Consider the following 17,109-nt stretch of genomic DNA (forward strand, 5'->3'; position numbering starts at 1 on the left):
CGGAGTCCTTCAAAAGTATGATGGCGGCGGCGGCGGCCCCGCGCTACTCAGTTCCCAGTTGCCACTACTTTTCCCGATGTGCCGTCCCAGGCCTGCACGACCACGTCTCCCGCAACATTGTACGCGCCCTCACCAACGCGGTTACTGCCAAGGTCCACTTAACAACGGACACGTGGACAAGCACAGGCGGGCAGGGCCACTATATCTCCCTGACGGAACATTGGGTGAATTTAGTGGAGGCTGGGACAGAGTCAGAGCCTGGGACCGCTCACGTCCTACCCACCCCCAGAATTGCGGGCCCCAGCTCGGTGGTGGTATCTGCGGCGGTGTATGCTTCCTCCACTAAACCACCCTCCTCCTCCTCCAACGCAACCTCTGTCTCGCAATCAATATGTGTCAGCAGCAGCAGCACGTCGCCAGCAGTCGGTGTCGCGCGGCGTGGCAGCACAGCGGTGGGCAAGCGGCAGCAGGCCGAGCTGAAACTACTCAGCTTAGGAGATAAGAGGCACTTGGCCCACGAACTGCTGCAGGGTCTGACAGAGCAGACCGACCGCTGGCTTGCGCCACTGAGCCTCCAACCGGGCATGGTCGTGTGTGACAACGGCCGTAACCTGGTGGCGGCTCTGCAGCTCGGCAGCCTCAAGCACGTGCCATGCCTGGCCCACGTCTTTAATTTGGTGGTTCAGCGCTTTCTGAAAAGCTACCCACGCTTGTCAGACCTGCTCGGAAAGGTGCGCCGGCTCTGCGCACATTTCCGCAAGTCCCACACGGACGCGGCCACCCTGCAACATCGGTTTAATCTGCCAGTGCACCGACTGCTGTGCGACGTGCCCACACGGTGGAACTCTACGCTCCACATGTTGGCCAGGCTCTATGAGCAGCGTAGAGCTATAGTGGAATACCAACTCCAACATGGGCGGCGCAGTGGGAGTCAGCCTCCTCAATTCTTTTCAGAAGAGTGGGCCTGGTTGGCAGACATCTGCCAGGTCCTTGGAAAGTTTGAGGAGTCTACCCAGGTGGTGAGCGGCGATGCTGCAATCATTAGCGTCACCATTCCTCTGCTTTGCCTCTTGAGAAGTTCCCTGCAAAGCATAAAGGCAGACGCTTTGCGCTCGGAAACAGAGCCGGGGGAAGACAGTATGTCGCTGGATAGTCAGAGCACCCTCCTGTCTATATCTCAACGCGGTGAGGAGGAGGAGGAGGAGGAAGATGAGGAGGAGGGGGAAGAGACAGCTTGGCCCACTGCTAAGGGTACACATGCTGCTTGCCTGTCATCCTTTCAGCGTGTATGGCCTGAGGAGGAGGAGAAGGAGGAGGATCCTGAAAGTGATCTTCCTAGTGAGGACAGCCATGTGTTGCGTACAGGTACCCTGGCACACATGGCGGACTTCATGTTAGGATGCCTTTCTCGTGACCCTCGCGTTACACGCATTCTGGCCACTACGGATTACTGGGTGTACACACTGCTTGACCCACGGTATAAGGAGAACCTTTCCACTCTCATACCCGAAGAGGAAAGGGGTTCGAGAGTGTTGCTATACCACAGGACCCTGGCGGACAAACTGATGGTAAAATTCCCATCCGACAGCACTAGTGGCCGAAGGCGCAGTTCCGAGGGTCAGGTAGCAGGGGAGGCACGGAGATCAGGCAGCATGTACAGCACAGGCAGGGCAACACTCTCTAAGGCCCTTGACAGCTTTATGGCTCCCCAGCAAGACTGTGTCACCGCTCCCCAGTCACGGCTGAGTCGGCGGGAGCACTGTAAAAGGATGGTGAGGGAGTACGTAGCCGATCACATGACCGTCCTCCGTGACGCCTCTGCCCCCTACAACTACTGGGTGTCGAAGCTGGACACGTGGCCTGAACTCGCGCTGTATGCCCTGGAGGTGCTTGCTTGTCCTGCGGCTAGCGTCTTGTCAGAGAGGGTGTTTAGTGCGGCTGGGGGAATCATCACAGATAAGCGTACCCACCTGTCAACCGACAGTGCCGACAGGCTAACACTCATCAAGATGAACAAAGCCTGGATTTCCCCAGACTTCTCTGCTCCACCAGCGGACAGCAGCGATACCTAAGCAATACGTAGGCTGCACCCGCGGATGGAAGCATCGTTCTCTATCCCCATCAAAAACGGGGACCTTTTTGCTTCATCAATCTGTGTATAATATTCCTCCTCCTCCTCCTGCTCCTCCTCCTGAAACCTCACATAATCACGTTTCAATGCTCATTAAAGCGTTGAAACTTTCACCTCAACCAATTTTTATTTTAACTGGGCTGCCTCCTGGCCTAGTTACCAATTAAGCCACATTAACCAAAGCGATTAATGGGTTTCACCTGCCCTCTTGCTTGGGCATGGGCAATTTTTGTGAGGTACATTAGTACTGTTGGTACACCAATTTTTGGGGGCCCTCGCCTACAGTGTAATCAAATTAATTTTTAGCCCACCTCCATTACAGCTGACGTTACATCAGCTGTGTTGGGCACTGCAATGGGATATATTTATGTACCGCCAGTGGGTTCCAGGGAGCCACCCATGCTGTGGGTCCACAGGGAGTTGTAACTGCATGTGTCCACTTTTAAAGAACCCCAGTCTGAATGGGGTATGCAGTGTGGGCCGAAGCCCACCTGCATTAAACATGACATTATTACCTCAGCTGTGATGGGCAATGCAATGGGATATATTTATGTACCGCTGGTGGGTTCCAGGGAGCCACCCATGCTGTGGGTCCACAGGGAGTTGTAACTGCATCTGTCCACTTCTAAAGAACCCCAGTCTGACTGGGGCATGCAGTGTGGGCCGAAGCCTACCTGCATTAAACATGACATTATTACCTCAGCTGTGATGGGCAATGCAATGGGATATATTTATGTACCGCCGGTGGGTTCCAGGGAGCCACCCATGCTGTGGGTCCACAGGGACTTCACAATAGGGAGTTGTACCTGCCTGTGTCTATGAATTAAAAACCCTGGTCCGGTTGGGGCATGCAGTGTGGGCCGAAGCCCACCTGCATTTAATCTGACGTTAGCTCTGCTGTCCAGGGCACTGCAATGGGATACATTTATGTACAGCCGGTGGGTTCCAGGGAGCCACCCATGCTGTGGGTGCACACGGAATTCCCATTGCGGAGTTGTACCTGCCTGTGACTATTTATAAAAAACCCCGGTCTGACTGGGGCATGCAGACACCTTGACAGAATGAATAGTGTGTGGCACATAGGTTCCCCATTGCTATGCCCACGTGTGCAGCTCCAGATGGAGGTGGCACAGGATTGGATTTCTCATTGCTTCTGTACAGCATTGTGGACTATCGTCCCGCCCCTTTTAAAGAGGGTCGCTGCATAGCCGTGCCAACCCTCTGCAGTGTGTGCCTGCGGTTCCTCCTCATGGCATACGCACTTATAAATAGACATGAGGGTGGCGTGGCATGAGGGCAGCTGAAGGCTGGGCAGGGACAGTTTGGTGTGCGCTGTGGACACTGGGTCGTGGGGGGGGGGGGGGTTGGGCAGCATGTTACCCAGGAGAAGTGGCAGCGGAGTGTCATGCAGGCAGTGATTGTGCTTTGTTGGAGATAGAGTGGTGCTTAGCAAAGGTATGCAATGCTAATGAGGGCTTTTCAGAAGTAAAAGTTGTTGGGAGGGGGGGGGGCCCACTCTTGCCGCTATTGTTGCTTAATAGTGGGACCTGTGAACTTGAGATGCAGCCCAACATGTAGCCCCTCGCCTGCCCTATCCGTTGCTGTGTCGTTCCCATCACTTTCTTGAATTGCCCAGATTTTCACAAATGAAAACCTTAGCGAGCATCGGCGATATACAAAAATGCTCGAGTCGCTCATTGACTTCAATGGGGTTCGTTACTCGAAACGAACCCTCGAGCATCGCGAAAAGTTCGTCTCGAGTAACGAGCACCCGAGCATTTTGGTGCTCGCTCATCTCTAGTTGATTTATAAAATGAGGCAGCTCTCTCTTGGCGAAAACATGTGTATCTGGGTAAGGAACTGTCTCAGAGATAGAAAACAGAGGGTGGTAATAAATGGTTCATACTCTGATTGGCCCACTGTTGCTAGTCAGGTGCCACAGGGCTCAGTACTAGGCCCCATTCTGTTCAATATATTTATCAACGACCTGATAGAGGGGCTGCACAGTAAAATATCAATTTTTGCAGATGACACAAAATTATACAAGGTAATTAATACAACAGGGGACAATATGCGGCTACAAACAGACCTAGATAAGCTGGGGGCTTGGGCAGAAAAATGGCAAATGAAGTTTAATGATGATAAATGTAAGGTTATGCACATGGGCAGGAGAAACAGATGTCACTAATAGACCTGGGGGTACTAGTTGACTGTAGACGTAATTGGAGCAGTCAATGCCAGTCAGCTGCTGCAAAAGCAAATAAAGTCTTGGGTGCATTAAAAGAGGTATAGGGGCGAAGGATGAGACCATTATCCTCCCACTATATAAGGCACTTGTCAGGCCTCACATGGAATACTGCGTACAATTCTGGTCACCGGGGCTCAGGAAAGATGTTGCAGTGCTTGAGGGGGTTCAAAGAAGGGTAACTAAATTAATAAACGGAATGAGAGGACTGGAATACCCAGAGAGGCATCAAAATTAGGATTATTCACCCCGGAAAAAAAGATGGCTAAGGGGCGATCAAATAACTATGTATAAATACACGAGGGGACAATACAACGATCTCTCTCATGATCTGTTTGTACCCAGGACTGCGACGGTAACAAGAGGGCATCCGCTATGTCTAGAAGAAAGCAGGTTTCATCACCAACACAAAGAGGGGTTCTTTACTGTAAGAGCAGTGAGACTTTGGAACTCTCTGCCTGGGGACATGGTAATGGCAAAATCAATAGAGGAGTTTAAGAAGGGACCAGATGTCTTTCTAGAGCACTATGATATTACAAGAGATAGACATTAGGTGACCAGAGGGTTGTTGATCTCAAATGTTGATCCAGGGATTACCCTGGCTGTCATTATATAGTCAGGAAGGAATTTTTCCTCCACTGACCAAAATGGCTGCTTGGGTTTTTTTGCTTTCCTCTGGATCAATAAGGGGTTGAAACAGGCTGAACTAGATTGACATACTATGTTACTATGTTAGTCTGCCCATCATTCCTCATTTACTGCAGAGGGAGAATAAAGGACCTGTGATGACATCACCGTCATACGGCCTTGTTTAAATTTCAGGAAATTGAACAAAATTACGAACCAAGATCCATATCCATTGCCACTTATCCCAGATCTTTTTAGTCAGTTATCTGGGGCTAGCTGGTTTACTAAGTTGGATTTACGGGTTGCTTAGAATTTGATTTGGGTCAAGGAGGGAGATGAATGGAAGATAGCGTTTAACATCCCGAAGGGACATTTTGAAAGCTTGGTTATGCCTTTTGGCCTAACCAATGCGCTTGCGGTGTTTCAAACCTTGATAAATGAAGTTCTGTATGAGTTTGTCACTTTGTACTCATGTATTTGGATGATATTTTTATTTTTACTGATTTTAGACTTTAAATCTCAAGTTTCTCATGTTTGTCATGTTCTTCATGCTAAGAATACATTATCTGCAAAAAGAGAAAAATGTGTCTTTGCTGTTCAGGAAGTTTCCTTTCTGGGTCATATTGTCACCTCGAAGGGATTCAGAATGCACCAAGAGAAGGTTTGGGCAGTTCAAGACTGGGTGAGACCAGAAACTCAGAGTTTCCTCCAGAGATTTCTAGGATTTGCCAATTATTATCACAAGTTAATTCAAGGTTTTTCTGGTGTTGTTAAGCCCCTAACGGACATGACTAGGAGGGTTTGCTTCCCCTCAAAATGATCTTCAGAAGCACTACAGTCTTTTCAGTCTTTCAAAAGAAGTTTTGCTACTGCTCCAGTCTTGATTCAGCCGGAAGAGTCCAAGTCTTTCGTGGTAGAGGTGGACGCTTTAGAGATTGGGGTGAGGGCTGTTCTTCCTCAGGGCATGGACACACTACAGAACATTCATAACTGTGCCTTTTTCTCATGAAGGTTCTCTGTTGCTGAACAAAATTATGATATAGGGGACAGAAAACTGTTGACCAGCAAGTTAGCCTTTAAGGAGTGGCATCATTTCCTTAAAGGGGCACAACCAAAAAGTATGGTGTTCACAAACCATAAAAACTTGATCTACCTCGAGTCGGCTAAAAGGCTTAATCCGCGAGAGGTGCGCTTGTCCTTGTTCTTTTTACATTTAACTTTGTCATCACGTACATAGTAACATAGTATGCAAGGCTGAAAAAAGAAAAATGTCCATCCAGTTCAGCATGTTTCTACCTCACCTGGCTCATCCAGAGAAAGGCAAATTACCTCCAATGAGGCAGATGCCAATTTACCCTGCAGTGGACAGAAGTTAGTGTACAAAAGTTTCCAGACGTTTCCGAATGATTTATGTATGTCTTGTGCTTATGTATTGTTAGTAGAGATGAGCGAACGTACTCGTTACGAGTACATACGCACCCGAGCACCGCCATTTTCGAGTACAGCAGTACTTGCGCGTAAAGATTCGGGGGGCGCCGTGGCGGCACGGGGGGTAGCAGTGGGGAGTGGGGGGGAGAGGGAGAGAGAGAGGGCTCCCCCCTGTTCCCCGCTGCTACCCCCCGCACCGCCGCGCCTCTCCCCGCCCCCCGGCGCCCCCCGAATCTTTACGCCCGAGTACTGAAGTACTCGAAAATGGCGGTACTCGGGTGCGTAAGTACTCATTACGAGTACGTTCGCTCATCTCTAATTGTTAGCATCTTCTATGTGAGTGCATTTGATGTGTGTTGTATAGCTGCAGTACTGAATGGGTTACTGTCTGGGTTACGGATGGAAAATGTTGTATGTCATGTGACCTTGCTATATATATATATATATATATATATATATATATATATATATATATGTATATATGTGTGTGTGTGTGTGTGTGTGTGTGTGTTTGCAAGGTGCATGAGAGAGGCTTGTCTTTGCAATCTCTCCTTGGAGTGTGAGTTGGAGAGCCTGCTTGCAGACAGACACCTTCAGTCTGTGTGTAGTGCAGATGGAAAAAGCAGAGCGATTGCTATGTGTGTGTCCTGGGCCCAATCCACCCAGGCCTCTATGCTAAAGATGCTTTGGAGAACTGCAAATATGCAAGAGCTCTTGTGCAGCACTGAGTACCTATCCTGGAGCGTGAGTGTGCACCAGTAGAGAGTTAGAGAGAGAGAGAAGAAGAGTGGCCAGGAACAGAACCCCACAGATAACTTGGCTGGTGGATTCATCGGTTCCCCTGTGATTCCTCCCTGTCACACCACAAATCCTCCAGCACTAGTGTCCTTACGGTGGATGTAAATTGTTTTCAACTATTGTTCAAGGTATTCTTCAAGTAAACAGGCTTTACCAACCATTCCTGGTTCAGCCTTGAAAAGTTAACTTTGTGTATGTGGACTCTTTGTTAACGTCTTCGGATTCACTGCATAGGATGGAATGGTGGCGTCACCCATGACAAAGACTAAAGTTAAACCATAGTTGGGTTACCCTATTTAATAGCCTGTCCTCGGTTCTTTGGACGGGTCCCCTTGCTACCCTCAGGGCAGGAAATGGTAGAGCCCCATGACAAGGCCCAAACTCTCCTAGGCTGTGTTGGTGATGAAACCTTCTTTCTTCTAGTTAAATACTGAACCCTATGGCACCCCACTAGTGACCGTGGCCCAATCAGATTACAAACCATTTATTACTACCCTCTGCTTTCTATCTCTGAGACAGTTCTTTACCCAGATACACACATTTTCACCCAACACAAGCTGTCTCATTTTATATATTAACCTATTATGTGGCACGGTGTCAAATGCTTTAGAAAAATGCAGGTGTTACCATTCAGCGGTTGCTGGTCCTCCCGGAGCGGCGGTGTGCAGAGTCCCGCAGTCCGAGTGCGTCCCCCCGGCTTGTTGTCTGGCTGCCAGGGGCGCTGGGGCCTGGCCGGCGTGGGCGGCGTACTCCTGGTGGCGTGCATGCACCCATGAGTGCAGCTGCCATGCACGAGCTCCCTTTTGGTTGTGTCTGTTGGGAGTTGGCTGCCTCCCTCTCTCCACCCCTGGGCGGAGGCTTTTGTTTAATGGTCGGGCCGAGACTTGCAATCACTGCTAGTTATTAGTTTCCCTCAGTGTGCTAGCTAGTCTGCCTCTGTTACTCTCCTGCTGCCTTCATTTTGTCTGCTATACTCTGCTATTATCTGCCAGGTTTTTCCATCTGCCTCAGTTATGCTTAGTATTGTTCGCATTGATTATTTACATCTGCCTTTTCTGTCGGTATTCTACCCTTTCCATCCAGGTATGCCAACGTCCCTTTTAGGTCCCTAGTGAGAGTAGGGACCACCACCCAGTTGCCTGCCTGGGGTTAGCCAGGAGTGGAGGCAAGTAGGCAAGGACAGGGGTTGTGGGTGAGATCTAGGGCACCCGGGCTGGCATATCAAGGGTAGTATACCGTAACATAATAACTAGACCCCAAAATTGCTCTCCAATGTAGGCTATGAGTTCCCTTGCAAGTCAGTTGCAGGGTTTAGTGGTCGTGATCCAAGACCTGTCCGGTCGTATGGTGGCCCAGGAGCAGTGAGAGTTAGTGCATGTTTCTATTGACCCTTCTATTCCTGAGCCTGTGTCCCCTTCCTGAGGTATTTTGAGGGGAGAGGAGCAAGTTTTTTGTTTTTCAGCATGCATGTAGATTGTATTTTCGGATGTGGCCCCGCTCCTCTACCTCAGAATCCCAAAAAGTTGGATAGATTATATCCTTACTTCGGGGTTTCTCCCAGACTTGCGCCTACTCCTTACCCGAAAGTTCGGCTTGCCTGCAGTCAGTTGATTTGTTTTTTCGGGAACCCATAGGTATTTTTGATGAGCCGGACTGTGCGGGGTTGGCGGTATCTCATCTCATGTCTCTACGTCAAGAGCAGCAGTCGGTAGAAGACTATTGCTCTAAATTCAGACTGTATGCAGGTGAAACCTCTTGGAACGATAGCACCCATAAAGCCTTAAAGATGTGTTTTTGTTGGGTCTTTCTGGGGATGTCAAGGATCTACTCATTTCTCATCCGGCTCCCGGGACACTCAATGATGCAATGGAATTGGCGGTTAAAGCTGACAGGAGGCTGAGATCTAGAAAAGAGGAACGTCAGGCCTGTAAGGCTAGGGAATCCAGCAGACCTGCTCCCACTTCTCCCATGCCAACTTCTGGTGCCGAGCCTATGGAAGTGGACCCACTAAGTCCCGAGGAACGGCAACGGTTCTGGATGATTCATCGTATCTGCCTCTATTGTGGGAAAGCCAGACATTGTGTAGAGACCTGTCCTCAGAAGTGTTTACAACATCAGTCAGAACCGGCGGAAGAACTTCAGATCCTAGGCGGTTTTTGGGAGGATCGCCTAGGATCACAGGTACTCCCTAAGTTGTTGGTGCCTTGTCAGATTGACTTCCGGAATTTCACTTGGTCCGGTCAAGCTTTAATTGATTCGGGTGCTGCCGCCAATTTGATTAGTTTAAGTTTTGTCAGACCTCTGATGACTGAATTCTCGGCGTTAAAGATTCCTATACGCTTCACCAGTATTGATTCTACAACTCTTACTGCAGGTGTTGTACAATGGAGGACTCCCATTTTACAGTTCACTGTGGGTGTTCTCCATTCTGAGAATCTGTCGTTCTTGGTAATGGAAAGGATGTCTGTTGATGGTAGTGCTTGGTATGCCCTGGTTGGTGCTGCACAATCCCCGATTTGATTGGTCCACTTGGGAATTGACACATTGGAGGTTGTCCTGTCATAGTCACTTACCTACTATATCCATGTGTTCAGCAGATACCATACTTGTTCCTGAGTATTTGTCTGATTTTCATAATGTATTTTCCAAGAAACTGTCTGAGACTCTGCCTCCCCATAGGGAGTGGGACTGTGGTACTGATTTGATCCCCGACACTCCTATCCCTAAGGGAGCCATTGTTAATTTGTCTGGGCGTGAGTACGAAGCCCTTAAGTCCTATAACTTAGAGTCTCTGGCCAAACGACATATAAGGCAGTCCAGGTCCCCTACCGGGACAGGTCTCTTCTTTGTAGAGAAGAAGGATGGGACATTGAGGCCTTGTGTGGATTATCGGGCTTTGAATAAAATTACAGTGAAGAACCAGTACTCCTTGCCCCTGATTCTTGATTTGTTGAATCAGGTGGTAGGGGCCCACTGGTTTTCCAAATTGGACTTAAGGGGGGCTTACAATTTAATTTGCATCCAAAAGGGAGATGAGTGGAAGACCGCGTTCAACACCTCGTTTGGACATTTTGAATGTCTAGTCATGCCCTTCGGACTTTGTAATGCCCCCGCTGTGTTCCAGGGGTTTATGAACGCGGTCTTCCACGACTTCCTGGGGGTATTTTTGGTCATATATCTTGATGACATTCTGGTTTATTCCCCAGACTGGGATTCACATGTGTGGCACCTGAGGATGGTTCTGACCTGTTTGCGTGAGTACCAACTTTTTGTCAAGTTGGAGAAATTCATTTTTGGTACTAAACAAGTGTCATTCCTTGGTTATATGATTTCACCCACGGAGATTCAATGGTAGTCTGATAAAGTGGCAGCAATCTCCCAATCGGTCAGACCAGATAACCTGAAAGCTCTCCAGCGGTTTTTAGTTTTCGCAAATTTTTACTGTAAGATTTATTCTGTTATTGCTCAACCCCTGACCGATATTACCAAGAAGGGTGCCGACTTGGTAAGATGGTCGCCAGAGGCCCTGGAGGCTTTAAGTCGTCTCAAAAGGGCGTTTACTTCTGTCCCGGTGCTAGTACAGCCTGACGCGAGGTGACCGTTCTTCATTGAGGTCGATGCGTCTGAGGTGGGGGTGGGGCTGTTTTGTCTCAGGAAGTCAGCAGGAGATCTGGGTATAGTCCATGTGCATTCTTCTCGCGGAAGTTCAGTTAGCCAGAAGGTAGCTACGACGTGGGTAATCGTGAGTTATTGGCGATTAAGTGGTCTCTAGAAGAGTGGCGTCACCATCTTGTGGGAGCAAGGCATCCCATTACCGTGTATACCGATCATAAAAGCTTGGTATTTCTCGCCAACGCTAAGAGACTCACAGATCGTCAGGCCAGGTGGGCATTGTTTTTCACCAGGTTTAACCTCGTCGTTACATATATTCCAGGGGAGAAGAACGTGAAGGCAGACGCCCTCTCACTGAGTTTTGGTTCGCCGGAAAGTGAGACAGTGGCTCCCGAGAATACCTTGGCACCTGGTGTGGTGGTGGTGGCAGCTGTAGAATCTGATCTCATTCCTCATCTACAAAATTGTCAGCAGGACTGTCCCTAGGGGTGCTGGAGGGCAGATGGTTTGTGCCAGAGACCTTGCGTCTTAGAGTCATTGAACAGTCTCACCCATCTGTTCTCTCAGGCCATCCGGGGGTTCAGGGGACTCTGGATCTTTGTACTAGACACTACTGGTGGCCAGTCATGTCTCGGGAGATCTGCTATTTGTTAAGGGATGCTCTGTCTGTGCACGCAGTAAAAGTCGGCATCGGCGTCCGGAGGGGCCTCTGAGACCGTTACTGGTGCCTGCAACTTATGTCGCCACAGATAAGCTGCAGGGGGTACGGAAAGAAGTACAGAAGAACCTGGAAGCAACGGGGGCTCGTATGAAATTGCGTGGTGGGAGGGGTCTATCTGTATCTGAACCTTACAGGATGGGACAGAAGGTATATTTGTCTTCTAGAAATCTCAAATTGAAGGTTCCGTCTTTGAAACTGGCGCTGCGTTATGTGGGTCCCTTTGTCATCACGCGTGTAGTAAACCCGCTTGCTTATGAACTTTCTGGTTTAGCCCATTGTGTTATTGCCGCAACCTTGTCTGACTCCATGCACATATCAGTTGGAGTAACGATATACCCAAGGAATGACATGCGTTTGACCACAAATGAGCACTTCGCCAATTTAACATACAATTGGTACTCCCGTAGCCGCTCTAACACTAAATGGAGATGCGTGTCCCAATCCGACGAGTACACCAAAATGTCGTCCAAATAGATAACCATAAAAACCCCTAGATAATCGTGGAAGGTGTTGTTCATACACCCCTGAAAAACTGCACGGGCATTACATAACCCGAAGAGCATAACCAGACACTCGAAGTGCCCCAATGGGTTGTTGAACGCGGTCTTCCACTTGTCACCAGACTTAATACGTATAAGATTATAAGCCCCCCGAAGGTCAAGCTTAGAGAACCAGCGTGCTCCCACCACCTGATTCAACAGATCAGGGATCAGAGGGAGCGAGCATTGATTTTTTTTATGGTGATCTTGTTTAAAGCCCGATAGTCAACACAAGGCCGCAAAGACCCATCTTTCTTTTCAACAAAAAATAGGACTGCTTCAGCTGGCAACTTTGATGGTCTGATATGTTCCTTGGCTAAAGACTCTGAAATATAGAATTTAAGAGCCTCATGCTCCCGACCCGACAGATTATATATGGCCCTCTTAGGGATGTTACTATCCGGGACAAGATCAATCCTGCAATCGTATTCGCGGTGTGGGGGTAATACCTCAGAAAGCTTCTTAGAGAACACATCTTGAAAATTCCGAAGTTCTGGTGTCCTCCAACGCACTACCCCTGAGGACAGAGGGGTTGCATCGATACTGGTAAAGTGGATTGGGAAACTCAACGTTGTAAAACTTGATAACAGTGGTCTTACGAACAGCAAATGGATAAGGTTCGTGGCTGATCCAGAATCAATAAATGCCTGTCCCACCCTGTGAAAAGCTTTGTAAGACACACTACAAGGCACCAGTAATTTAGGGAGTACCTGACCTCCTAGATGATCTGCCCGACAGTCACCTAGGAGCTGAAGTTTTCCTGCTGCTTCTGTATATGCCTTTTCCTGGAAGGACGCGATGGTTTAAAACACGGAACCGCCTCCGCTCTTCAGGACTCAACCGGTCCACTTCCATACCATCAACTTCGGGGGTTGACAATGGGGTACAGACTGTAGAAGTCGCCAGAGACTTAGCACCACGTTCTTGACGGTACTCTAGCTTAGCTTCCCCTCTAGGTCTAAGTCTACGATCAGCTCTGACTGCCAATTCCATAGCATGATTCAAAGTAGAGTGTGACGGATGGGACAGCAATAGATCTTTTACTGCGTCAGACAGGCCTACCAAAAACAAATCTTTGAGCGCACAGTCGTTCCATGCAGATTCACCTGAACACTGCCTGAAACTAGAGCAATATTCCTCTGCGGACTGGCGCCCCTGGCATAGAGCCAACAACTTACTGACTGCATAACTTGCACGATCGGGTTCATCAAAAATATTCCCGAGCTTAATGAAAAAAGAGTCTACCAACTGCAGACAAGCGGAATCAGCCAGTAAAGAATAGGCCCATGACTGAGGCCCTTCTCTGAGCAGAGACATAACAAACAATTCCCACCCGTTGGGGCTCGGACCCAGAGGAATGAGGCCGCAAGCAAAAAAACAACTTCTAAGCCTCCCGGAAGACAAAGAATTTTTTCCGGTCCCCAAGAACACCTTGGGTAATGGGCATTTAGGTTCAGGTACTGGATCAGTGGGCACAACCAACCGCTGCTCATGATGGCTGAGACGCCCCGACAGGTCCTGAACCATCCCGGCCAGGTCACGAATCTGACCGGTAATCATATTGTAGGACTCCATTCACACTGTGAATCCCACCTCAAAACCACAGGAAAATATTTTTTGGGCCAGTTATTATGTTACAGTACTAGTAGTGTGCATAGAAACGCATCGCGCTGGACTCCCTGACCCTCACCCACGCCAATGTCCCTTCCTGAAGGTAGCCCCACAGGTGGACAGGTTCAGGCCGCCAACACTGACCCTACCCTGCCTAGTGGCAGAACAGGAAGGAACCGCCGTACCTATGAGGATGACAACTTACTAGTAGTGACAGCCTAGGCCAATAGAATAAACCAACACGAAAGGAGAACCACAGAACACAGGCAGAGCTGGATCGAGACAAGGTAACTTACACTGGAGCAGGGCCGAAGTAAGACGCACAGGGAGCGAACCAAATAACTGGCAACTGCTATCAGCAGCTGCCAGACTATATTCAGGAGTCTCCCTCCCTTGGACGGAGACCAATTGTCGGCTGACTGGAGCTCCCAGCCAGCCACTATAACTCACAGAGGTAGAGCGTGCGTGCACCTTACAGCAGGCATGCGCACGCACACAGCTGCGCACGCCGCGCCCGCACACCAGAGCACGCCGCCGCCGCCTGCCGACCCGCAAGTGGGCGCAACACCATGCCAGAATGCCGCAGCGAACCGCGCCACTGCCAATTGTGGTCCCTGACTGGCCTCATGGTAACATGCAGAAGCGTAACTTGAAGCTTCTGGTCCCCAATGCAAAACCTGTAACAGGACCCCAACTATAATGCTTTATTCATAGTACTGGGCTCCATATATGCAGAAGACAGGCCTTATGGGCAATCTAAGGCTCCTGGGCCCGGGTGCAACCGCATCCCCTATAGTTACGCCAGTGGTAACATGCATATTGTCAACGGATCTCAGTATTGTAAGTCTCTCATTTAGATCCAGGATCTGGGCTTCCAAATGCACAGCGAACTCACATCTCGCACAGCAGTATGCACACTCAACTAGCTAGTCAAGGATTGTATACATGCCACAAGATGCACACTGGATGGCATTGCTAAGCATGGAGCACATTCTAGTGGGATCTACAATTTAAATTAAAGAAGAAACGAAAATCAACTAGATCACACTCCTCATGTGACTGCCCATTTGCGCTTCCTCACGTGCCTCTGCCCATTCACACTTTTTTTTTCTATATCACATTCAGTGCTCGTTCACTCTCAATTAGACACACTCACTTACACACCACTTGTTTAAACTTTCTCACTTAAGAATATACTTATCAGTAGCAGTCTTTTTCCTCGCAGCTCCTCTCCAGCCTGGTTGGGCTGCCAATTACATCACACCAGGCATAGCTTCTGTGTCAGGACCTGCTCCTCTCCTCTCTCACTGGTGTCCGCTCTCACTGGCTGCCTCACACTCCAGCCCACGCCTTTTCTCCCGGCTCACCCCCGAACGGATCATCTGGCAGCTCCAATGCATCCTTTGCCCCTGTTCAATGGATTCCAACCTGATGTCACTTCCAGCTCCCAGCTCGTGTGTGTGATTTCCTCTTCCTCTCCACTTGCAATGTCTGCCAACATATGCAGACTGTCCCTGTATTGAAAGTGTCAGGGTGATGCTTTTGTCCAGGAGTTTGGCCCCGGCTGTTCCAGACGGGCCTCCGGTGCTAATTCTCGCTGAAGGTGTAGTAGTATCAGGAGTGTCACTGGACTTCATTATGTAGATTCATCAGGCTCAGGATTGGGCTCCATTGGGTCTTCCTGAGAAGTTTTTCATGCTGGTACGTTTTTTGAGTTCTGTCCAAGATACACAGTTCAGTCTTACCATCCCGGAATAAATAATAGTAGCAAACTATTAACTGGAACTTTCTGGTGGCCAGGGTTGTTTCTGCATGTGAGGTATGTGCAAGAACCAAAACACCTCAGACTCTTCCTGAAGGAAGGTTGTTACCCCTTCCTGTCTCTTAAAAACCTTGCACTCATTTGTCCATGAATTTTATTATGGATTTGCCACTTTTCAAGGAGAATATAGCCATACTTGCGGTGTTATATTTCGGATAATCGGGAAGAGTAGCCTGAATTTTTGCCTTTGGCTGAGTTCACACTGAACAATAGGTCTCTGGAATCTACAGGCATTTTGCCATTTTTTGTAACTATGGATTTCACTCTTGTTTTGGTTTGTTTACTAATGCACGTTTGGAGGTACCAGAGAAAGGGGAGTTTTCCTCTAGTAGTGAGATGATTTGGGAGGAGATCCAGGCAAATCTCAAGAGGACCATAAGTAATTACTATCCTCAGGATAGGTCATCAATTGTTGATCGTCTTTGATCCATTGCTTGGGAACCCCACCAATAAGCTGAGTGGGTGCATGCTGTCAGCGCCGCAAATACACAGAGGTCAGAGCAGAAGTAGTGGTAGTCTCTGGCAAAGCTCTCATTGAAATCAACGCAAGTTACAAGCGCCAGCCAGTACACAGAGGTCTGAGCAGAGACTTCAGCTGCTTCCCCGCCGACCTCTGTATATTTGAGATGCTGGCAATATGTGCCCCCTCAGCTGATCGGTCGGTGTCCCAAGCGACAGACCCCAGCCGATCAACTATTGATGACCTATCTTGAGGATCGGTCATCAATAGTATTCTCTCTGGAAACGGCCTTTAAACAACAGTCCTTCAAACTAGGCCTGCAATTTATTGGACCATTCAAAATGATGGAGAAGATCAATGTGGTTTCTTTTAGATTTGAGCTCCAGACTCCTTGAGGATAGCAAATGTGCTTCACAAGTCTCTACTAAAGCAATATATTGATCCTGGGGTTGGCTCGTCCCATCCTGCCCTGGTCGAAGTGGATGGAGTTCTTCAATTTGAGCTTAGTCGTAATAAACTTCTACCATGTGAGGAACACACTACAGTTTTTGGTTTATTAGTGTGGATACGGGCCAGAGGAAAGGATGTGAGACCCGGCCATGGATGTCAATGCAGACCATCTCATAAAAAGCCATCCTAAAAATAACCCTGGTTGACCAGGGCCTAAGGGTCCAGAGGTCCCTTCTAGAAGGGGAGGTACTGTTGTGTCAGTTTGAGCTTAACTGTGCATTTGGTCTACTTTGACTCTGATGGGTGTGTCAGCTGCGGAGGTACACCTGGGGGTAATTATAGAGGGTTTTTCGTTCCCTCCTTGCCTGGGTTCTGTGCTGGTCAGTTTCAGTGTAGTCTCCTTATGCTGTGGAGTGAGGACATCTCTGTTTTCCATGGTTCTTTCAGTATCTCTTCAGATAAGTTCTAAAATTTATTACTGAGATTTATTCTTTGAGGTTTTGGTTTAATCTTATGGTAGTTTTGCCTTTGTCATTTATCAGGGTTAATGAGTGGCACAGGCACCTGAGATGTACCGACCTCTGGCTTCTCGGACTATGCTACCCGCCTCCTACTTTTGTACCACAATGATATCTACGCATGTACCAATCTCTGGCTTCCTTGAC

The 17,109-nt window shown here is 48.7% G+C and overlaps 1 protein-coding gene across 1 annotated transcript in view; it reads left to right on the forward strand.

Annotated features, from left to right (window-relative positions):
* Positions 1-3,971: 3,971 nt before the first annotated feature.
* Positions 3,972-17,109, forward strand: part of LOC136610277 (mucin-22-like) — a 51,493-nt gene continuing 38,355 nt past the window's right edge. Inside the window, exons 1-3 of the mRNA XM_066589510.1 lie at positions 3,972-3,983; positions 5,513-5,685; positions 6,015-6,121. Coding sequence (XP_066445607.1) covers positions 3,972-3,983; positions 5,513-5,685; positions 6,015-6,121 — 292 coding nt within the window. The remainder of the gene's footprint in view (positions 3,984-5,512; positions 5,686-6,014; positions 6,122-17,109) is intronic.

The sequence above is a fragment of the Eleutherodactylus coqui genome, chromosome 2, assembly GCF_035609145.1.
Source record: "Eleutherodactylus coqui strain aEleCoq1 chromosome 2, aEleCoq1.hap1, whole genome shotgun sequence".
Lineage (NCBI taxonomy): Eukaryota > Metazoa > Chordata > Amphibia > Anura > Eleutherodactylidae > Eleutherodactylus > Eleutherodactylus coqui.